Here is a 24,756-nt window from a genome sequence, read left to right as displayed (position 1 = left end):
AGTCAGAAATCGGCGGTGATTGTTGGGATCATATAGTTGTATCCAACCTCTTAGGAATGAAAATCCTTTTTTAACTGTTGACTAATGTCTGAAAGTTTTTCTTTTTATTTCATATTTTGCTCAGTTTTTGAGTTATTCATAGCAGGAATTTACTTCAGCTCCTGTTATTCCCTCATGGATGGATGATGGTGGGGTGGGGCGGGAGGGAGAAGACAAACAAGGATTCAATGCTTATTTTTTATTACAAATGTAACTTGAAGAAGCTATTTAACTAGCTCTAGGACTCACCTATATTACGCAATGCAAATGATAATCTTGAGGGCTCCATGAAGGTTGGGTATACTAAAATACTAAGAATAAGATTAACTAGTAGTGTGCCCTAAATGTTAGCTGGTAACATTATCTGTAAGTTTTAATGGTTATTAATTTATTAATATTTTCCTTTGTAACTCTAAAAAGTACAATCTATACCAAAAGCATCTCTCTCATTTTTATATTTATATTCATGTACATTTCTGAGGAATTGTGTATAAAATTGTGTATAAAATTGATTTTTGTGGTGTAACTATGCTAAAATTACTGTATGGGCAACAGATAACTGTAAACGTTAAGGTAACCTTAACACTTGGGTTTCTTTCAGATGCAGTGGCATAATTCTCTTCTGAAATCAAAGTATAATATAGTTTATATAACTGGTTAGAATATAACAGAAGTTATGAAGTGAATTTAGACCTACTGTTCTTACATCTTTGAATTTGCAAATAACTCTGTCAATAACTTCCCAAACTTATACAAGCAAGTAGTAAATCTATTTTTCAGAAGTAAATTATATAACACATCTCTGAAATATTTATTCATTGTTTAGTTTAAGAATTCAGATTTCAGCTTTTAATGGAAAAAAGTTGGGTCATGCAAGGTTACCTCAGTGCAATAGCGATACTCACACATCTGCATGCCAGCTATCATCTTAAGAATTGGTGTGATGAGAAAGAATACGAAATTGTCAAGCCATTCTCATGCATCAGTTCTCATGATGATTTTAGTCAGTCAGCGCTGAAGTGAACATATATCCCAGTGTTGCTATAAATTACATTGTTTACATAGGCCAGTTTTCCTCAAGTGTCTATTTATAAAAGTCACATTTTTCCCTTTATTCTCACATAAGATGGGTGCAAGCAGCAGAAGAGACAACAAAATACGTACACAATACAGAGCTATGTCTACCGATTACATTGTTTCAATAATAAAAATGAGAACCATTAAATTTAAATTTTAGCCTAGGTCAAAATTGTAGCAATGGTATTTTTAACTGTATATTATCTAAACTATGTAATGTTAACCTCATTTTCACTGACATATTTCTAATTGAATTGTCTCTAAAGGAGTCTTAAAAAGGAATGCCTTACCGCCTTACACACAGATTGCTGGAGTTTCCTGCATTTCTATTTCACTTACTTCAGGTGACATTAAAATTTACCTTTAGGATACTTTAAATTCTTGATACCTGCATATTTTTGCGTGTACTCTTTACATTGTTGGATATTTCTGCTCTTTTGTCTATGCCTTCCTAATCCCTGCTCATCTGTCAAAACAAATTTGTGTCATCCTTTAAGCCTCTCCCACTACCTTCCCTAAGAGTGAGATGCTTCTTTTATGTCCTCCCTTAAAGTTTATGCATAATAAGAACTAACACCTATATATTGCACTTCTTTTGTGCCAAGCTCTGTTAGAAGTCCTTTGTTCTTTGCATGCATTAGTTCCTTTAATTTTCATAATAGCCCTATGAAGTAGATAATATTATTATCTCCATTTTACAGATGAAGAAACAGAATCGTAGAGAGTTTAAAGACATGGTCTAAATTCACAGGTAGACTTGAGGATTTAAATACGATCTGGTCCAGACTCTGTTCTCTTTAATAGATTCATTGCGATATAATTTACATATCATATAATTCACCTGTTCAAAGTGTAAATTTAATACTTTAGTATATTCACAGGCATGTTCTACCATCAGTGTAATCAGTCTTAGAATGTTATCACCCCCAAAAGAAATCCAATGCCTATTATCCACCATCTCCTAAGCCCCTAGTCTCCCACAGCTTTAGATAATCACTAATCTACTTTCTATCCCTATACATTTGTCTATTCTTGATATTTCATATAAATGAAATCATATGATATGTGATGTATTACGACTGGCTTCTTTCACTTAGCATGTTTTCAATGTTCATCCATGTACCATGTTATCAGTGCTTAATTTCATTTTATTGCCAAATAATATTTCATCTTATGGGTGTATCACTATTATTTATCAATTCATCAGTTGATAGTTATTTGGGTTGCTTCTATTTTTTTGCTATAATCAATAAGCCTCTTATGAACATTTGTGTACATGTTTTTGTGTGGACATATGTTTTCATTTCTTCTGGGATTATATCTAGAATAGAAACTGAGTCATATAGTAACCTCGTATTTAACCATTTGAGCAACTGCCAGACTGTTTTCTGAAGCAGCTGCACTATTTTACATTCCCACCAGCAATGTTTGGGGGTTCCGATTTCTCCACTACCTTGCCCAAATTTGTTATTATCTGTCCTTTTGGTTTATAGCCATCGTAGTGGGTGTGAAGTTGTAGCTCATGTAGTTTTGATTTTCATTTCCATGATGGCAAAAGATGTTAAAAATCTTTTTATTTGCTTATAGACCATTTATATACCTTCTTTGAAAAATTGTTCAAAGCCGTTGCCTATTTTTAATTGGCTTATTTTTCCTCTTCATATTGAGCTTTTATTACGTTATTCTTTATATATACTAAATACAAATCCCTTATCAGATATATATGATTTGCAAATATTTTCTACCATGCTGTGGGTTGTCTGTTCATGTTTTTGGATTCTATTCTTTGAGATAAACATTTTTAATGTTGATGAGATCTAATGTATCAATTTTTTTGTGCTTTGAGTGTCATATATAAGAATCTACCGTCAAAATAAAGCTACAAATATTTACACCTATGTTTTCCATTAAAAGTTTTGTAGTTTCAGTTCCTACATTTAAGTCTGTGATCCATTTTGAATTAATTTTTGTACATAGTTTGAGGCAGGGGTTTAGACTCATTGTTTCACAGGTGGGTATCCAGTTGAAAAGATTATACTTTCCCCACTAAATGATCTTGACACTCTTGTTGAAACTTGATTAACCATAGCTACGTAGGTTAATTCTGGACTTTCAATTCTATTCCACTTAACTAAATGTCATAAACCGGTATGATGCTGTTTTGATTACTACAGCACTTTCGTAAGCTGTGAAATTGAAAAGTGTGAGTCTTCCAACTTTGTTCTTTTTTCAAGCTTTTTATGTGTGAGTGGGTAGGTTTTTTCTGCCTTTCTGGTTTTCTTCTATTTTCACGTGAATTATAGGATCTGCTGGTCAATCGTGGAAAGAAATGAAAACAAAAACTTGAATTTGAATAGAGATTTCATAGATGTGTTTGGAGAATATTACCATTGATTCTTCCCATACATGATTACATGATATCTCTTTATTTATTTAGGACTTTAAAATTTTTCAACAATGTTTTGTAGCATTCAGTATATAAATATTGCAGTTCTTTTAAGTTTATTCTTAATTATTTTATTGTTTTGATATATTTCAATGGAAATTATTCATTAATTTCCTTTTTGGATTTTTCATTTCTAGTGTAGAGAAATACAATAGATTTTTGTATGTTGATTTTTACCCTAAAAAATTGTTGAACTCATTTATTAACTCTAATAGTGTGTGTGTGTGTGTGTGTGTGTGTGTACTCTTTAGAGTTTTCTCTATGTAAGATTATGTTATATGCAAATAGAGATAGTTTTCTTCTTCCTTTATAATATCATTCCTTTTATTTAATTTCCTTGCCTAATTGTGCTGGAAATTAAATAAAAGGAATTTTATTTAGCACAATGTTGACTAGAAATAGTGAGAAATGACATCCTTGTCTTGTTATTGCATTTAGAGGATTAGAGAGGGTTTTCAGTCTTTCATCATTTATATGTTAGCTATGGGTTTATACATGTTTTTTTTTATCAAGTTTAGGAAATTCCCTTCTATTACCAGATTGTTGAGTGCTTTTTCCTTTCTTTCTTTCCTTCCTTCCTTCCTTCCTTCCTTCCTTCCTTCCTTCCTTCCTTCCTTCCTTCCTTCCTTTTTCTTTCTTTCTTTCTTTCTTTCTTTCTTTCTTTCTTTCTTTCTTCTTTCTTTCTTTCTTTCTTCTCTCTCTCTCTCTCTCTCTCTTCCCTTTCTTTTTTTAATCAAGAAAAGTTGTTGAATATATCAAATGCTTTTCTACATCAATTGAGATGATCATGTGGGTTTATTCCTTCATTAATTAATATGTTATATAACATTGATTTTCATAAATTGAATTAACCCTGTATTCCTGGGATAAATTCTACCTGGTCATGGTGAATAATCCCGTTTTTATACTGCTACATTTAGTTTGATATGTTGAGGATGTTTATGTCCATGTACATATTGTGTCATATTCATTAAGTCTTTAAGCCATTAAGTTTCACTAATTACTGGCTAATTGCTTTATTGTTCTCAACAATGTCCTTGGTTTGCTCAGTAGTTTGAAGGAAATAAATTTGAGTAGGGGTCATTTTTGAGGTCAGACTTTAAAAATTATCATGATTCCAGGAGGGATATTCTTAGCTATCTCTTTCCCCGGTTTTCTCTGGTGAACTCTCTGGCTGTGGATTTAGCTTTTTGCTCTTAATTAAGAGGAGACTTAGACTTGAACTTCCTCATCCTCTGTTTCAAATAATTGGAGAATGCTTAACTGTACTTTTTTCTTACAGACTGCTTGTCCCCTGGGCAAAATCTTCTGGGTACTGAGTTAGGTGGCAGCCTCTGGTCTTCTCTACTTGACTCCATTGACTTGGAACCTCTGCCCTTGGAGCAAACTGGAGTGATGGTGATCAAAGCCCCCTATTCTAGGCCTGCTACACCTGGAATAGAGACTGCATCCTTTGGGTTGTGGCTAGGTGGAAAAAGGAAAACCCCCAATTCTTGGCTACATTCACCAGGAATTTAGCCTCTTCAAATTGGAGTTGAAGGGCATGAGAACGGCTAGCAGCCTGTCTCTCCAGGTGAGATAAGCCTTGATTAGGAATTTAAGAGAGACGGAGCCCTGTCTTCTTGGCCAAACCTGCTTGGAGTGGAGTTTCCATTAGCTGAGCAGCACAGAGGATGTGTGGAAGCGGAAGGGGCAGGGTGAGGCTCAGATGCCATAGATTCATGTGGCTCTTACTGGGTTTTAGTATATTGTCTTGAATAGTGTTATGCCCTTAGGAAAATTTCCAGAGACTTTAAATGGTTTTGTTTTATTTAGTTAGTTAGTGCTTTGGAGCTTTGCTCGTTTTGCTGAGGAGTGGGTCTATGCAATTCCTCACCCTGCCATCTTAGAAGTGGAATTACTTCAGGGGCGGTGTTCTTAACCATACTGCTATACTGTATACTTCCAATGTAGTAATTATTACATGACATTTACCATATTTTATTGTGACTTTCAGTTTATTTTATATAATATCCACTGGACATTTTCTCAGCCAGAGTTGTCATTTTTGCCTGGAGCTGTGAACGAAACTTTATTATTTAATGACTCTTGCAAAGGAGCTCTCTTCATGCAGCACTGTGGGAGCTACCAGAGCTTGCCATCAACTCCATCAATTCCCTCCCCATCTCCTTGCTCTGAGTACTGCCGAGTAAAGCTTCTGTTCAACCTTACTTTCCCAGCCCCTACATTTCCCTCTAGGTTCAGGATTCTCAAACCCCGAGACCTCAGCAATGCTTGAACCTCTGTGGTGGTTCAAAATGCTGAAGGTCTTCAAGGAGCAAAAACTTTGGCAATGTCCCTAACAAAAAATGTAGCACAATGATATTTCAGGGATATTACATTTCAGGGATATTACTATTAGTATTTTCTTAGTTATGCATTAATATATACAGTCTATTTAAAGCTAGCTGAAAACCAAACACAATTCCGATGATACAATATAATAGACATGCAGACTTTTAGAAATTTGTAGTTTATAATTTGGGTTTTTCTTTTACCTTTTCTTTCTTTCTTTTTTTTTGGTATCAGGTATTTTTGTTCATTTTTCCTCTAAGAAGCACAAGCTTCACTAGCAGGAGGGCTACTGTGGTTTTCATTAGCATGTTTTCAAATTAAGGTAACAGTGAGTGAGCCTAAAAGTCATGATTCTGCAGTTTATGTTTGCTTGTCTGCCTTAGGGTCATTTAAGTAGTTTCCTACAAAAATCTAAAGATTGATGACAATGATTAATTATGCTTTCATGATCACTCATGCTCATTTTTATTTTTTTAGTTAATTTATACATCATTTTGCTGCTGCAGAGATAATAACATATTTAGAAACACTTTGCACTTTACTAACTGCTTTCACATAGTTTAATCTCACAATTATGCGGTGTGGCCAGGTTTATTATTCCTCTTTTTATAAGACAGAAAAATTAAGGATCAGAATAGCTCCTTGGTTTCTGCTCAATAATCCATTAAGCAGAAAATCTGAAACTTAAACTGATACCTTTTGACTATAAATCTAGTACTCTTTGCAGTATATGCCAAATGCTTTTGAGTATGAGTGTGTTGAAGAGAGGAGATGAGGTGAAGAAAAGGCAATGAAATAGGCTTAAGTACTTCCAATAAGAAAATTAATTGCATATTATTTATTCTTTTGTTAAATGGTATATCCAGAAGAAACTAAGGACATTGCTTGATCTTACACTGCCATATAGAAATTACGATGTCTAACTTTCATGCTTTCAAGTGTATTACTCAAATTGAGAATCTGTTGCCTACATGTCAGTCACAATGTTCCTTAACATGAAAAAAAACATAAAACAAAAAACACTAATTTACTTTTTATCTGTATTTAATATAAGCATATTAAGTTTTTAAAATTAATCCAAGAGAAGTAAAGAGGTAGGTTAGGAAATTGCATTAAAGAGTTCTGCCTTGTATAACCTATAAGTACCTGTTAAGACAAAATACTTCTAAAGACACTTATGAAATATATACATATTTTTTTTGCATGTTACAAAGGAAATACTCAATTGTATAACACAGGTGTTAAATAAGCTTTTTAAAATTATTTGCCAAAAAGTGAAAATCATATTAAAGCAATAATTAGAAATAAATTATAGGCATCATAAAGGGGTAAACTACTCATTTGAATTTCCTTTTATAGAGAATATCACAGATTTTTTAATACTAGAAAATTATGTTGAGTCTACTTAATTTGTATTAAACAATGTACAAAGGGCAGCTGTTGCTATTATAAATTTTACTAAACACCCAATTAGCATTAACATATAAAAAAGACTGTTTCTCATGTTTACTAATTCTGTAATTTGTTTAGTCTACTAGAAAGACTTTTTCAAATTTAAAAATAAGTAAGCTTTCCTGAAGGAAAATAAAGTTAAGAACTATGGACTATTAGGATTGAAATGTACGATAAAGTAGCACAAGATCAGGTACATTGAAATAGCCTGGGAAAATGCATGTCTCCATGCTCTATGGCTATTTACACAGTACCCATCTGAGTATTTTACTGTTTAAGAATATCTCTGTTAGTACCTTATTTCATATGTTTATTGTGAGAGAAAATAATAATGTGTAAATTAATAATAGTTACCATTTATTGAATTTCTAACAAGTTAATGAAATTATTTCACAAGTATAATCCATTTAATATTCATAGAATCACTAAATGATAAGCACTATAAAGAGAATCATATCTATTTTATTTATCAGTGTTCCCAGTAATCAGCACTGAGCTTGAATACAGTTTATACTCAATAAATATTGATTAAACAATTGGATGGTCTTTCCATTGAAGTAGGTTCTTCCAAGAAAAATATGGGCTTAGTCTGCTAGTGTTTTAGTGTTACTGAATGTACAACTTTAATCAAATTACCCTTGTTTGGAATGGTTATCTACATTCATGTATACTCTAGGGTTTCAGTGAGAGAATGCCTGAAGGATGCCCTCACTTTATCATGTGTAGGAAACTGTAGAAGGAGGAAATCAAGCACAACATGTCTAAGAATGCTACTGACAAAAGCACTGTAGTTAAAAGAAAAGCCTGCAAAAACCTGATTCTGATCTACATAAACTGAAGGCTGGAAAAATGTAACCATTAAAAATATCTTAGAACAGCATCAGGATTTCTTAAATCTCTTTTAAGATGATGGTATCAGTTAATAAAGCATAAAGAAATGAAGGATAAACTAACCTTTAGAAGCCAAAACCACAAGGCTTGGATCTCACTTACCAGAACGGTCACCACACGGAGAACTACTCCACGCATGTTATTCTCCAGTTTCTTGTCAGTCAGTGACCCATTCAGCCCTGTGACAGGATTCCAGCACCCAAGCTGAAATATAAAATAGCTTAGTCACTTTTCTGCCTGAAGAACAGTCCAATGACCTATGTATAGATCTTTCAGAGAACTGTGGGATACATCTGGGATAATTGATACAGGAAGGGCCTGGGGCAGGTTTTCCTTTTTAATAGCAAATGAAGCAATCAAAAATGCCATTTCCTGCTTTTAAATATCATCATATGGATATGACAGTACCCAGCGTGTTTTAGGAGACTTGCTGAGGACATTTGACTTAATGAGGAGTTATAAATACACCAAACATGCAGTCCCAGTAACACACTAATTGGAAAAATAATAGCACATATAATTCTAGCATAACGTCTGTTCTAATATATCAATACTGCAAAAGTTAGATTTTCTTACAGTTTCAATAGTTTTAATTAGATCTTATACTGCTTTCATTGGGGGATAAAAACAGAAGATTTTTAATGTGGTTAGAAGGATTACTGCTTTTATTTGAGGAAAAATCATATATATGGCTGTGTTGTTGTCAAGTATTCACACATAAAACAACATCATTTTCCTTTTTTGTCAGTGCTATCAATTTGCTTGGAAAATGTTGGCAGCAGCCTTTCCCTTAACGTCTCCCTATGATTCACTGCTCTTTACTCTCCAAAATACTAGTTTAATTTTACATCCTCATGTAGTTCTTATCTCTTGTAATATCCAAATCTGAGGGCTCCCGGTTTTAAAATTACTGCTTATAAATCACAACAGGATAAAAATGGATGACTCTCAATTCAGAAATAAGGAGAAAAGAGAGATGCTGTGACTTGAATTAGCAGATAACTGCTTAAGAAGCAAAGCTGCAAAGAGAACGCTGTAATGCATATCTTGGGAAGAAATGTCATGCTATTAATCCTGATAGCAGATCCATGAGCCTTTACATTTGGGAACCTATTCCACATTTGCATGCTTTAAAAATGTGACAAACCTTTAGTCATATTCAGAGACTGTTCTGACTAACTGAATGTTTATAGGAGCACATGGTTATTTGTGCTGCTTCCTCCTGAAGACTGTGATTTATTTCCTTGTATTTCAGTTTGTTTGTGGCTTCCAAAGTCGTCAATATACTGGCAAGTCTCCCTTACTAACGATTTAGGTGCTTCCTATTAAAACTCAAGTTTCTCTTTGAGCTCTCCAAGAGGTGTTTAATTAAGAAAACTAAAATGTACGTAATATATCTTAAGAGAAGGAGATATCACAATATAAACAAAAAGTCAGCTTTTTCTGTATTAAATAATTTGGAAAAGCCTGCTAATTGTTGGTTTCAACTGTAAAAGCAGATTAAATTCATACAATGATATGTCATTCTTAGTTACATAAAAAGTCTAATTAAAACTTAGATCCAATTAGCAGATCCAAATGTGTTGAAAGTCTAATTATCAGAGATATTGTAGTCCTCTTGCCAAAGTTAAAACCTTATGAAATTTCTTTTGAGCTTTTGTTCTCTTTTGAGGTCAACTAAAGTCTATCCTCATTACATTCCTTGATGTGCACTTTTTCTTAATTAGTTCTTTAAGATTTTATTTTCCTAGACTAAACCATGTTGGTGGAAAAAGTGATCTACAGCATTAAATGAAGAACTAAATTTGCAATGTGCTATTCACATTTTGCAATCATATTACTTAATTTTTAGCTGAATGAATAGCTTTTACTATATCATCTTGTTCAGGGTAAGTATGTCTAAGCTGCCAAAGTAAAAACAGAATTTTTTTTTTTTCCTCCCTTGGAGGATTTTTTTTCTTTTTTAAGTTTGGTTAACTTACTGTCAATTTGCTTAAATAAATGACATCTATTAGTGCCAACTTGACCATAGCATTTAGGTGTATTGACTAGTCAAAATATTTACTACAAGAATAAACAAAATTGCTGAGCAGTTTGTTTCAACAATACTCTGCACAAATATTTTACAATATATAATTTTCAGCTTCTTATTTCTGTCTTCCTTTAAATATTACCAAATATTGTCAATTAGAAATTCTGTCTAAGAAAGCACTCTAGTATTGCGGGGTCTGAAATAACAATAATGAAAAAGTATTTAGAGTAGGTATATCTTGTCTTCATACCTAGGCAATGACTTAAACATTATTTGTACCATAAATGATGTTTCTTATTCCTTTTTTTTTCTTTTTTTTCTTTTTATTCACACCAATTCTTCCAATGTCCATGTCTTTACTAACCGCGCCTCTTTCTTTGGCCCTTTGGAGAATTACTTTATTTTTTCATCCCTAGATAAATGCTCTAATTCATTTTTTCAAGACTCTGAATTTCTGGTTTAGCAATTGTTAATTCTTGGTCAAGTGTCCCAAGCCAATCAAAATCCTTTCTTGAAGTTTTATTTTTAATATCATGTATGTGCATAGTGGGTAAGTCAATAAGTTGATAAGAAGTACTCATGGTTTTTTTTTTTTTTTTTTTTTCCCATGTTTGGCCAGATTCTTTCATAGATATTGCAAGGCATATAATTTTCCCCTCTGCTTAATGTAGCTTTTTCACTTTTCTATTTCCTCCCTCCCTTCCTTCCTTCTTTTCTTTCTCTTTTTCTATCAGACTCACATGTCTTTTGATCATAGCACTAGTAAGGCTGTTCCTATTCTTAAAAAGAGCAGTCTGGATTTTAGGCTTGGTAACTCCTTTTACTGAACTCAGTTCTTCCTTCATATGCACAAACTCCAATACTTAATGTTAGCTGTGAACACAAAGAACTAGGATGTTCAGAGACTGAATTTTGAGGTAGAGAAAGTTTAAGATACATATTCTCTGGAAAACTAGAAATAAATTATATCTACTCATCACATATCAACATTGGGCATAACAACCAAACAATTATTAAGAAAGCAACATAATACTTATCTCCTACATTGAATATAACTGTTTCTTTTACATATTTGGGAATACTTCCTATGTGTCAGCCATGTTACTGAGCTTTTCTTACATGATCTCATTTAGGGTTCAAAATAACTTTATGAGAAGGTGCTGTTACCATTAGTACTTTATAAGCATAGAAAGTAAGGACTCAACTAAGGTCATGTATCAACTAAGAGAGGAAACTAGGATTTAAATTAGTGCTTTTTAAAGCCAAGATGCAGTGTTTCTAATTGCAGTGCTGTTTTATAGCTTACAAATTCTTCACATCAACATGATCTGTTTAAAGTAGGTAGAGAAGATATTATTCCTATTTTTATAGTTAAGGAAATTGAGACTCAGAACTATTAAGTGGCTGGCTCAATACAATAGCTAGTGCATTTCCATTTTGGCAATAGAAGTTAAAAGGCAAAAATCATCATAATCGTCATTTTTATAAAAGTTATTATAACATATACATTGTACATAGAATGTGCTAATCATCTGAGAGTTTTACTTATATTAATTAATTTACTTATCAAAACCACCCGATGAGAAAAGTATCATTGTTGCCCCCATTTTACAGAAGGGGAAACTGAGTATCAAGAGGTTCTGCTCCTTCCTCTGTGTTATCTTTTATCCACTTAAACTGTCAAGAGGCATTGAGTAAAATAAAGAAAGTAGTAGAAAAATTAAGTGGCTAAGATAAGAGAGTCTCAAAAATGTTTCTGGAAATCTCTACTTTGTTTGACCAACTTACTAAAAATAAGTGTGGCACATATTTTATTTACCCTATGGTCTGCTGATGCTTCTCAAAATGTATACCAAAGAAGAAGTAAACAACAGCAACACATAAAGGAAATGTTGAATATCCCCTTTTTTGGGAAAGATTTTTCAAGTTTTGTAATTCTTTAACTTCTGTTCATATCCATTCATCTCCCTGAGGTTCACTTCAAGCTATTCTGTTTTATTGTAATAACTCTTCCAATAATAAGCAATAAAAATGAGTTAGATTCACATAGATCCAAATTGAATTTGTATCTACAATGGGTCATGTTCCCTGAAGCATAGCAAGATTGACAGGCATAGTGTTTGATAAAAACTAGAAGAATTTCACTTAGGTTCAAGTGTGAGGCTTATCTAAAAACTTCCCTGGTTTCATTGTTTGAAATTTCATTAACTTGACTTCTCTGCTATGTGAAGAAGGTTGTTTACGTCTGGTTGTGTTTTTGTTTCTGTTTTTTATTGTATTTTTTAAAAAACAATGAGGCCAGAGACTAATAAAGACAATGCATGCAAAATAAAGATAATGCACGCAAAATCTCCCAATACTATCTCTTCAGTTGAGCACTTCTTAAGAAATAATAAAAGTGGCCCCTGCAGCAATGAGATTTACAGAAAGTTATACTGCTGATGTCAAAACAAGATTCACTATCTTCCATGGCCTGACAGTCTACGGAAAATTTAGAAGGTATAAAAAAAAATAAAGAGCATTTCAATTTCCTTTCAATTACAGTATATCGATTTCCTATAGTATTTTCTGGTTATTGCCAAAAGTCATCTTAAAAGCTTAAAAATGCTTAATGCTTTAATTATTTCCTTCATTGGAGCTTTAGCAATAATAATCTTGTAGCTTTCTGTTAAAAATCAATGTAATATCTTGTGTTCAACAAACTGGTTGATGTATTTGCATGAGAATAGTAGCATGCTCCTAACATTATGTGTTATATCATTAGTAAAACCGAGATTTAGATATTTACTTTTCCCCTCAATGTTTTCATTTGTCTATGGGCTTTAAAGAATGATGTTTGACTTAGATCACTATTTTTCGGACAGTGTTACAATGTCAAAAAGAGCTGAGCTGTTCAACTTTAATTTTACGCTCAATAGCTTGTAGGCTCTAATAACAGGAGTCAAGAGAGCTCTTAATTGGATACCAAATGGAATTCCCTACATTTATTAGCTTGTATTCATATGGAACAAATGAAGCCTGGCTATAGTACCAAATCTCTAGCTGTAGGACACAAAATACCCACTACGCTGGGGGCTGTGTGTTCCCAGCCACTACATTTCCTTTATTTGCTTTCTCAGCCTTCAGAGGAAAAGAGGGAACAACAAAGGTGTAGGTAAAGTAGCTAAAGGCCAACTGTTTAGAAATGCACAACATGTATTTGGTAGATATGACTTCTGTAATGGATTAAAAGTGTAAAAACTAAATTAAAATACATATGGCACGTTGATTCCAGAACATGTTTTATAGTTAAATTGGGATGTTTTCCTTTTTGACATGTATAAGAATGCAGTGTGCCAGTAATTTCTCCAATAATAATTTATTTTATGGAATTTCCACCCATAAAATAGGTTCAATGTAAAACTTGCTCCCTAGAGGATGATTATTCTCTCCGAATTTTCTATTCCTACAGTTTGGTCAGTACCATGAAGTAATGGTCATTCTTTGGATTATATAGAATAGCCCTAGCACTTGAGTCTCCTTCAGAATAAAATGTATTTGAAAGTGTCATGCAGGGACTCAGCTCTCGCTCCCCACATAAGAACACAGGACATGGTGAGGCCAAAAAGGAACACCAACGGAGCCATAGATAGGGGAGTCATACCACTATATTTTCGCTGGCGGCTGGGTTGGAGACACAGGGAGCAGGCTCCACACTATGCACAACCTGCCGTCCACTTCTCTCTGCCAACCAACCAACCAAACCCCTAGCCCAGCCACAGCATTTATATTAGTGGCTAATGGCTAACCGGTAACAGCCGATGACCACCCAGCCACAGCTGATGGCCATCTACTACCCGAGTCAGCACCTTCCCACGTGAGGCTGAGAGCCTGGAAACTACTCTCTGGGACTCTGTCCCCACAAAAGTCAGGGGGAAAAAACAACAACAACAACAAAAACACCCAAAAAACAACAAAACACTGGATTCGACCAGTTATATATCCCGGTATTTGCTACTGAAAACAAAAAGTTCTGTGCTATATAACAATGTACACATACAAGAAGATGAACTTAAATGATTTCCACAAGTGAAGAATATAAACATGAGAGGCTATATATATATATATATATATATATATATATATATACACACACACACGTACATGTATATATATATATACACACACATATATATGTATAGAATATTTATATATAAGAACATAGCTCAAAGGTGTTCTATGCAGTCATAATAGCCATTCTTAGTTATCAACTGGTATTTAACTGATTTAATGATAGTCTGCCATTATTATAAGTTTTCTCTTCTTTGGTAATTCTTCTTGGTGTAAAATTATTATCGTCCTATATTAGAGGCAATATATCTAGCAGTTAAGATCAGAAACTCTACAACCAGACTGCTTAAGTTCAAGCACTTGCTCTGACACTGTTGGGTGCGTGTGGTTGGGCCTTCGCTTTCTGTTCTCTCAAAGGAGAAAAAAAGTGACTTCATAGGGCTGGTGGGACTGTTAACTGACTTAATACATGTTCAGTGCTTAGACGTGTTCTTGGTACCCAAAGGCTAAAATGATGTTTGTTATTGTTATTCCTACATGATCAGTGTTCTTTTGTTTCTTGCTCAGCCTCATCATCTGGAGTCACTTACTAGTTTTAGTAATGGAATATGCCTCTAAAGCTGTGGTTCTCAGCTTTGGCTGCATAGTTGAGTCACCTGAAAGCTTTAAGAAATTCTGATGCCTCAGCCCAACCACAGAAAAATTAAATCAGAATCTTCAGGGGTGTGACCCAGGCATCAGTATTTTTTAACTCTTTCCAGGTAATTTCAATCTGTAGCCAAGATTGAGAAAAACAGCTTGAAAACTTTCCCTAACATCCAGGGCATGCAATCTCATAGAATGGCTACTCAACCTTATCAACCAAAGGCATCGATTTTACTGACTTCCTTTGCAAAAAATAATTAGGGACACTTTCTAAAATAAACAATTTATTTCATTTTTCTTGTTTTAAATATGATAAGAGGCTATAAATTCTGTGACACCATAACGTTGTACTCCTGGCCCTTTTCATAGTATTGGTGTATTGGTATTTAGTAAGTCCTAATAGATAGCTAATAAATGAATGTTTGAATTAAAACTCTTGCTATCCTCTCTACTCTTCTACTATTCTTTTCTTTGCTTTCTAGTTCTAGCTGAATGAAAAACAAAACGTCCCCCATGGGAGACTGTGTCCTACTATCATATTGTACCCTGACAATTTTTGTGATTCTTCAGCGCAATTCCTCAGACTAAAATTCTACTAGCTTTTGTTCTCTTACTGATCAGAATATTATTTTTTCTAATACTACGTTAGCATTTAATGATTACAACCTGATAAAAGTTCCTGGATTTTCTCCTTCACTCCGTTCTACCTTGAGGTGATTTAAAGGGGATCTTCATTTTAAAATCACATTAGAGTTCTCCATCTTCCCTATCTCTTCCGTTAAATAGGGGTACGATCTTAATCATCTTTTGTGTCCTGTGCCTCTTATAGTGTTTTATACAAGACCTGTATGATTTGTCACATTTTACATTCGTAGTCTCATGTCATATCACATTCGCTTTCATTCTTTGAACTCCAAACACACGAGTGGTCCTTCAGTTTCTTGAGTTAGAAATAACCATCCTATTTTAAGGATTTAAACATATTTCTCAGCATTGAAGTATATCAGAATCACTTTGGGAGTTAAAAAAAAATCCCAATGCCAAAATCATAACCCATGCCAATTAAATCAGTATTTCTGGGCATGAGGTCCAGTCATCAGTATTTTTTACATTTCTAAGATGATTCCAAAGAATAGCCAAATTTGATAACCAATGGTTTTCTAAGTACACAGTTTTCCTTGACCGGAAGAATGTTAGACACCTGCCATTATTCAATAAATTACAGAATTCACTTTTACTCAGCCTTTAGAATTCAATGTAAACATCTACAACTTAAGGTAAACTTTCCCTGACCACCGGTCCGGACCCCCAGGGTAGCTCATGTCACTCCAATACAGCATCGTGTTTCACTCTTTTATAGTAATATTACACTTAAATCTTTTAATCTATCTTTTATATGATTAACATTTATTGCACCAATTATCTGTAAGTTTCCAAGGGGATCAGGAAAAAATATGTTTTCTCTCTCCCTTTATTAAATACATAATTCCTAGCACAAAGCGGGTCTTCAATTTTTACTGAGTACTAAACAAAGGTAGGCGATTTTAAACAAGAAACTTAATATATTTTGCAGTGATTGTTGATTGTTTCTTAAATGATGACTTAAATGAAGTTCTCAATATACAAGACAAGACATTGTACTGCCAGCTAATAGCTGAGCTTTTTTTTTTCTTTTTTTCTTTTTTCTTAATTTGGAATGTGGATGAACAACTCTCATCTCCCTGGGTACAGAAGGAGTGAGCTCTGCATAATACAGGTCAAGAAATACTTTTCAGAAGTCTTCAAAATAAGGAATGATGATATTGCCTAACTCTGTAGAGAAAAAAATGAGTTGTAGTAGAGCTCTAATTTGAACAATTATATGATAATGATAATGACACTAGCAATACTAAAAGTAAGAGTAATACGTAACCTCTGATAAATGCCTCTTATACTCCAGGCCTCATTTTAAGGCTTGAACCTATACGATTTCACTACAAAATACCCATAAAATAGGAACTTTTGGGGATGAAACATTACCCATAAAGGAGAAAGCCCTCTCAAGAAAACAGAATCCTCTTTGAAGAGTCGAGCTCCTGGCTCAAAAGCAATGAATGATTGTTTAAGCCTGACATAGGCAATTAATTACGAAGGCCTTACCTGGCAGGTCTGTGGAAAGGAGTTGCAGTCAAGAACTCAGTTCCCTTTGACTGGCTATGTTTGTATGCAATATCTGCATGCTGAGCCCAGCAACCTCCATTCAGAGGGCTCTCTAATGGAGCCCTGGGCTGAGGCCTCTCCCGAGTGTTCGGGAAGAGGGGTACCCTTGAGGACACTTTCCTCCATTCTGTCTTAATACTCACTACTTTTCCATTCCTATTCTTTCCCTTCTGCCTTCCCACCTAGCCTCCAGGTCCCTAAAACTTAAAGAGCCTTTTGACCAGGGTTCCCTTCACCAGTGAGACAATTCTCCACATCTCTGCTGATACAACTGACCCTTACTTGGTGCCATTATTTGGGGGAAAATGAGAATACTGGGGGAGCAAGGACCTTCTCTCAAGGGTTGCTTTTCCTATGGCAGTAAGTGTATACAGGCTTAATTGTTACTTTTCATTTTGACTTGTCTTAATCGACTATTCCAACACCTTCAGTTCTCCCCAGCTCAGCTCTTGACATCTCTCATTTTATAATGATGGTTCACATTTAATGAAGACTTCCTATGAGGCAGGCATTGTGCCAAAGCTTGACTATCATTTAATTTACTTTTTTTGTTATAATCTGATCAGGCAGATACTATAATTTTCCTAATTTTAACACATGAGGAAATTGAGGACTTGAGAATTTAATTGATCTGTAGTTCTAGGTCATTCAGCTGGCAACTGAAATAGCTAGGATTTGAAACCAGGCATTTTGGCCCCGGAACCCACTAGGTCATTTAGACCTCAATCAATAACATACTTTTTCAGAGAATAATAGAACAAGAGGCACAGAGACAGTCCTAATGGTCTTTGAGTTCTTATTTCCCTAGATTAGCTCTATTGTGTTTTGGGGTCCTTGAGAAGTTGAAATCGTCTTATTAAAAAACAACAACAAAAAACAACAAAAAAAACACACCTCTTTTTTTGGCTCAACTATTGAAATTGAGTTTCTATCATATGGAACCAAATGATGTGTAGCTAATATACATGGACATTGCTAGATTTTGTGAACATATTCCGTAACTAAGTCAATGTAGGAAAAGGAAGATAATTGTTGAAAGAGTAGGCAAGCAGTAAAAAGCACTGGACTGACTGTTTGAAGCCCTAGGTTTTAAGTAAGAATCAACCTTTGTGAATCTTAGCATCTTCATCTGAAAATGAAATGATTTGTTAATGTAAATGAATTCTAAACTGTTTTCTCACAACTCACAGCTTATTAGTGATTGTGTCTATTTTGTGGATAGTTTCTTATGAAATGAGCAAACCAATTTAAAATGTACATGAAGTCAATACAGGTTATTAATAGTGATAAAGGGGAAACTAATAGAATTATTTACATCCCTCTATTAAACTGCAGGTCCCAAAAAGGCACAGATTTTGCCTGTTTTATTTAGTGATGCATACCAAGCACCTATACAGTTCACATACAATAAGTATTTGTTGAATGAATGAATACGTGTTATTTTCCCCAAAGGATAAATTAAATCTCAGTGCCTAGAGGATTTTGTAGCAGGCAGGTTTTATCTCAAGGTGAGGGATCAATCAGCTAATCTCATAAAATCCTGTCTAGCTTTGTGATTGTACAATTGTTAAATATGACTGGCTATATATCAAGACTCAGTCCTGTGACAGACAAAAGAGAATTTCACATTCAAATTTTCCAAATAACTCTCACAATAAGCAGTGCAATCAGCTATTGCAATCAGTTTATCTGATTCTCATGCTAACATGACACTTGTCTAGGTCACTGTGTAATTTCTTCCTTCCCAGCTCCCTCTTTATCAGATGCCTGTGCTCAAAATGTGGATGGAGTGCTTGGGTTTCATTGGATAATGAATCAGCAGGTGATTGGCTATGTCTCTGAGCATTCTTACCAGCTTTGAAGACGATTTTTATTTCATTGCGGAATATTGCAAACATTTAAACAATTGAGACTCCCATACATCAGGCATGTTTAAAAATGCTAACATATTTCAAAAAAAGAGATGTTATTTCATTGTGGATTCGATAAGAATGAGAAAAGTCAGGAGTATTTGGAAAAGGAAAGGGTTAACTGATCACAATAATCTGCAAGAGATTTAGCAATAAATAATCTAATGGATACTAATACAACACTATGCATAGTGTAAATACATTATTCTCCTATCACTCAACGTTATAATCAAGAGGCTATTTATTAAATACCTGGCATGCTTGTGTTATGGCATATAGAGAAACAGAATACCATCTTTCACCTCTAAGAGTTTGTGATCTTTTTGAAATGACAAAGCAGGAAATTGTTTTAAAAGAAAAAAACAACAAATGCCATCAGGCAGTATATTACTAAGTTCCAAAAGACCGAAATAAATAATAAGTGCTCTGTATTTAAAAAAGGTAGATATCTGTGAGAAAGGATAAGACTTCATCAAAAACTGATTAGAAAAAGCAGAGCATTGTATAGTAGTCTGTCTGCCAGATGGCCAGAGATAACTTCTCTTATGCCTGTGCACGCATACCAAGCCTTCATCAAGTGATCGAGTACATTCCACCTCTTCCTGAATCTGAGTTAATTCTGTGACTTGCTTTCACCTGTAGAATGTGTCAGAAGGGACAATATATGATTTCTGGGCCTGGGTATTTAGAGATCTTATAGCTTTTATTTTCTCATTTTTGGAAACCAACAATTAAGTAAGAAAAAGGCTGGGCTAGAATACTGAATAATGAGAGACTATGTGGTAAGACAAAGGAGTCGTATGGAAGAGAACTGGAGACCCCAGCCAACAGCCAGCACCAAGGCCCCAAACATATGAGATGCCATCTTGGATGCTCGAATCCCAACTGAGCCATCCCAGTGAACACTATGCGGAGCAGAGGTGATCCATCCCATTTGACCTCTGCCTGAATACCAGACCCACAGCATCCTTGGAAATATTATACAATAGATTTGTTTGTTTGTTTGTTTGTTTGTTTTGAATGGCTGTTTCCTTTTCTTTTCTTTTTCTTTTTATTAGTTTCAGGTGTACAGAACAATATAATAGTTAGACATTTACACCCCTCACAAAGTGATAACCCCTCTCCCCCAATCCACTATGCCTCTGACATCATATATAGCTGTTACGAAATAGAGACAATAGATTTGTTTTAAGCCATTTTAAGTTATGGAGTGTTTAGTTATACAATAATAAATGAGATAAATGGCTTAAGGGCAATCAATGGTCACCTTTGTCTCTAAAACTGACTGGACACTCAATGCTTCTTCTATAGGCAACAGGGAATTGTACATATTTGTACATATATGAGGGATACTCCTTCATTTCCCCAATACTTTCCTTTATAGCTTAAAACTTTTAAAAAATATTTCCCTGCTGCAATTGAGATAGGCATTTCTATATACACTTTCATCTTTGTGGTACCTGATGGAAACACTTTCAAAATTGTCTATGCTTTGGAAAATAAGGCAAATTAGATCATGATCTGTTTCTTATAGCTGCCATAACAAGTTATTACACACTTAGTAGTTTAAAGCAGTAGAAATTTGTTTTGTCACAGTTCCAGAGGACAGATCTGAAATCAAGGAGTTGGCAGGGCCATGTTCTCTCCAAAGCCTCTCGAGGAGACTCTTTCCTTGCTCCTACCAGTTTCTGGTGGCTTCAGGCATTCTTAATTATGGCTGTGTACTTTTTATCTCTGCATCCATCATTGCATGGCCATCGACTCTTCTCCTTTCTCTGTTTCAAATCTTTGCCTTTCCCCTATATGGATACTTGTCATTGGATTTATGGCCCACTTGGATAATCTATGAAATTCTTTCCTTAATTATACCTACAAACACCTTTTTTTTCCAAATAAGGTCACATTCATATGGTCCGGGGGTTAGTTCCTGGACACTTTTTTTTTTTAAGGTGTGTTTGGAGGGGGTATTTCACTACACATGGATGACAGTTCTAAATTCTCATTTTAGTATCAAGCTTTTTATCAGGTCTATTTAGTTAAAACACCATTTCTTTGTGGAAAGATGTAATTTTATGAGTTCTGTACCTATTGGGGACAATTGATTTTCTGTATATATTGATTAATTGAAATTTCCTCAAATTAGAATTGTGAAAGCATTAGCCAAACAGTAATGAGTTTGTTCTTGCAGTGCCTCTCAAATAAGTCTCTCTTGGCACCACTCACTATCTGGGGCATTATCCTAGAATTTAGTCACTTATTTGCCTGTTTCCCCAGTAGAAATTTTAGCTCCTTGATAGCTGGAGTTGTATTTTTATTCATTATAATACATTCAGCACTTTTGTATCACTAATATATAGTAGACAATTAATAAACGGTTTTGATTCAAAATATTTGCTTCTTTATCCTCAATGCATTGCACTTGGTTTAATAGATGTATGAGTAGGCTTATTATCCCTTAGCCCTACACAGATGCATTTTGAATGTACCTTTTTTCTGCCATGGAGAAAAACAGTAAAGAGATACAGAAAAAAAAAAAAAGACCTCTCACTTATTTACCCTAATCTATCTTTGGCTTTCTAAAGCCACTGTAGAAAATGGAAGGGACAGAATAAACTATATGTGATTATCTACAATCAAACATAGATCCTAAAATCAGAGTGAGTAAAAGTGCACCCACCTCAAATATTTTTAAATAACTTTTACAGTTTGTATTTTTATCAATATATTAATTCATTCAACATTTTGGTTGATCCTTAATTATTATATATTTAAATATATACTTTATCTTTTTTATAATAGCAAATAAAAAGATGGAATAAACTTTTAATAAAAGTTGGTCATTTATGTTATATATAATAAAATCTTACTATGAAAACATAATTTTTCCCATAGGTTTGCCTACTATATACTCTCTGTAAACATATGCATCTCTTAAGACATCTTTCCTTAATGTAGAAAATCAATAACCAGGTATCATTCTTGTCTTGACAATAATAATTCAGATTATAGGTTACTGAGGATGAACTCATTAAAGAATCTTGGCCTTCTGTACACAGTAGGAATTATTCAGGAGGTAACAGGAAGTCTCACAAGGGATTTTCTGCCGAACTGAGGAAATGTTTTTCAGCTGGAAGCTTACTCAAGAAGTCATCCTTCCAGAAAACAAACTAACCTTTCTCCAATGTCACAGAAGAATAAAGCACCAGATACATAAAGGTTTCAAGCCAAAGAATAGAAACACAGATTCAGATGAGACACTTGGGCAGTATTAGAATATTTGGGATGAAAATTTAAAATGTAGGCAGACTGAAACTGAGACCATTCTCTTAGTCATACCTTTTGAGGAGTATCTCTAATTCTTTAATAAAAATATATTTAAAAATCAATAATAGAATTCCATCACATATATTTATGAATTTCATGAATCACATAGTAAAAGGTATGGAATTTTATTATCATTGTGGCTTAATTTATCAATGATTCCCTTTACTAAATTAATAAAAATCCCAAGTAAATGAACCTGGGAGAAGCTGATTAACTTATAATAACAATTAGAGAAATACATATAGATACGAAACTTCCCTTATATGATGCAGCTTTAACAAGGTTCATTCCTCAGGAATATTGACTCAGTGAATATTGGACCTTATTATATAATCCTCTGCTAAAATTGGAGATATCAGCTGCTTTTCTTTTTGTGAAAACCATTTTGGAGAATTATTGAAATCTAAATTCAATTTAAAAAACTATTAATTTGGCTAAAAAAGAAATAGTCTCTAGATTTAAACATACGTGTATTAAATTATTTTCAAAACACAGATATACAGAAAATAGACTTAGAATTCTGTCCAAGATATGAATTTTTGAGAAAAAATATCTATAACAGTCATTGTATCTACCTTTTATGGAGGGTTTACTGTGCACCTGAAACTGTGCTGAACGTTTATATTCATTATTTCATTTAATCTTAATCACAAAGCCCTCTGAGTTTTAAACTGTTAATTTAAACCTTACAAAATTACTGAAATTTTATAATTTTTCACCTGAAAATTGAAATTACATATGTGGTAATCAAATTACAGATGTAGAAAAATTCTGTCTTATATTCTATTCTTGTTCATGTCATACACATGTAATCAGAAGGATATCCTCTTTTCTGAAATGATTTTTAAAATGCAAGGTTATTGAGGAAAATATTAGGTTGATGCAAAAGCAATTGCTGTTTTTGCAATTTTTAACCTTTTAAACTGCAATTACTTTTGCACCAACCTAATAAAATAGAAACTGGATTTTGAAATTCATTTTGGTTTTGACAAAGCTGTTTTCTAACCCAGATGTAAAACAAACAAACAAACAAAAACAAAACAAACAAACAAAAAAAACTTTTGAAATACTTCAAACATCACCTCAGTCCTAGAAAGTATTATCACAATAGATTATGTAGTCAAACTAATAGCTGGATTAGACATATTTTGAAATATATTTGGGACCGAAGGGGATACAATGATATGCACTATTGTGTGAAGTCTAAATTTATTGAGCTGAATTCTATCAGATAAACATCTGCACAGGTTACCACAAGTGACAAGAACAGTGTGCCTGATGTGGGTAGCATGAGAGTTTAATACTCATATAAGGCAGTTAGTTGGAGAGTAGAAACATTGCCTTCCACAAGAACTTACTCTCTTAACTTCAGCCAGGTCTCTAATGCACATAATTAACCTTACAAAGAGAACTCAATGGACAGAATGACTCACCAAAACTCATCATTACTGCAGGGGGGAGAAAAAAGAAAGAAAAACTAAAAAGATACACCAACTACCATTTTGTGAACACTTAAAAAATTTAAAATGCCTGTCCAACCTTTTATTATGGAAAATTTCTCTCTCTCTTTCGCTCTCTCTCTCTCTCTGTATGTATGTATATATACACACACACACACACACATATACACACACACACACACATACATACATAAAATTGAATCATAAACCTAAGTACTCATCAACCTGATTAAGCAATTATCACCTAATTTTCAATCGCATTAATTTATATACTCTTACCCTTTTTTGCCACCATCCTTGTCAGATTTATTTTAAAAGAAACCCCATACATTACATAATTTTATTTCTAACGATTTAGTCTATAGATCTTAAAATTGAGAAATCTTTTAAAACACAATTATGGTATTATTATCATGCTCCCTAAAATATATAATAATTTCTCAATATTATCAAATATCTAGTCAATATTCAAGTTGTTCTTATTTATTCAAATTAGGACCCATATTTCACCATAGTTAATATGTCCCTTGAGTCTTTTTATTAATGGGTTCTTCATTCATCTATCTTCATTTGTTCCTTCAAATTACGTGTCAAAGAAAAATTAATCATATTTTCTATAGTTTCCCAAGGTCTGGATTGTGCTGATTAAATCCCTCTGAGTCACTTGACAAGTTTCTCTGTGCATTGTGTTTTCCATAAATTAGAAAATCCAGCGATTGATCTAATGCAGTGTAATATGTGGAAAGAATTTGGTATTGTGTACTTTAAACAGAAGGCACATAATGTTTGTCTCCTTCTCTGTTAGTAATATTATCAACTATTGTTGTTCATTTATTACTTTCATTAGTCTCATGGGCTGAAATGTGTTCTCTTAAAATTTATATGTTGAAGCCCAGT

The 24,756-nt window shown here is 33.7% G+C and overlaps 1 protein-coding gene across 2 annotated transcripts in view; it reads right to left on the bottom strand.

Annotated features, from left to right (window-relative positions):
• The window catches only part of GRID2 (glutamate ionotropic receptor delta type subunit 2), a 1,348,544-nt gene that overhangs the window by 359,181 nt on the left and 964,607 nt on the right, over positions 1–24,756 (bottom strand). For both annotated transcript variants that reach the window (XM_033106341.1, XM_033106342.1), the window contains exon 9: positions 8,342–8,443. In XM_033106341.1, the coding sequence (XP_032962232.1) occupies positions 8,342–8,443 (102 nt within the window). The remainder of the gene's footprint in view (positions 1–8,341; positions 8,444–24,756) is intronic.

Source organism: Rhinolophus ferrumequinum, chromosome 5 (genome assembly GCF_004115265.2).
Source record: "Rhinolophus ferrumequinum isolate MPI-CBG mRhiFer1 chromosome 5, mRhiFer1_v1.p, whole genome shotgun sequence".
Lineage (NCBI taxonomy): Eukaryota > Metazoa > Chordata > Mammalia > Chiroptera > Rhinolophidae > Rhinolophus > Rhinolophus ferrumequinum.
This window is presented reverse-complemented; position numbering and strand designations above follow the sequence as displayed.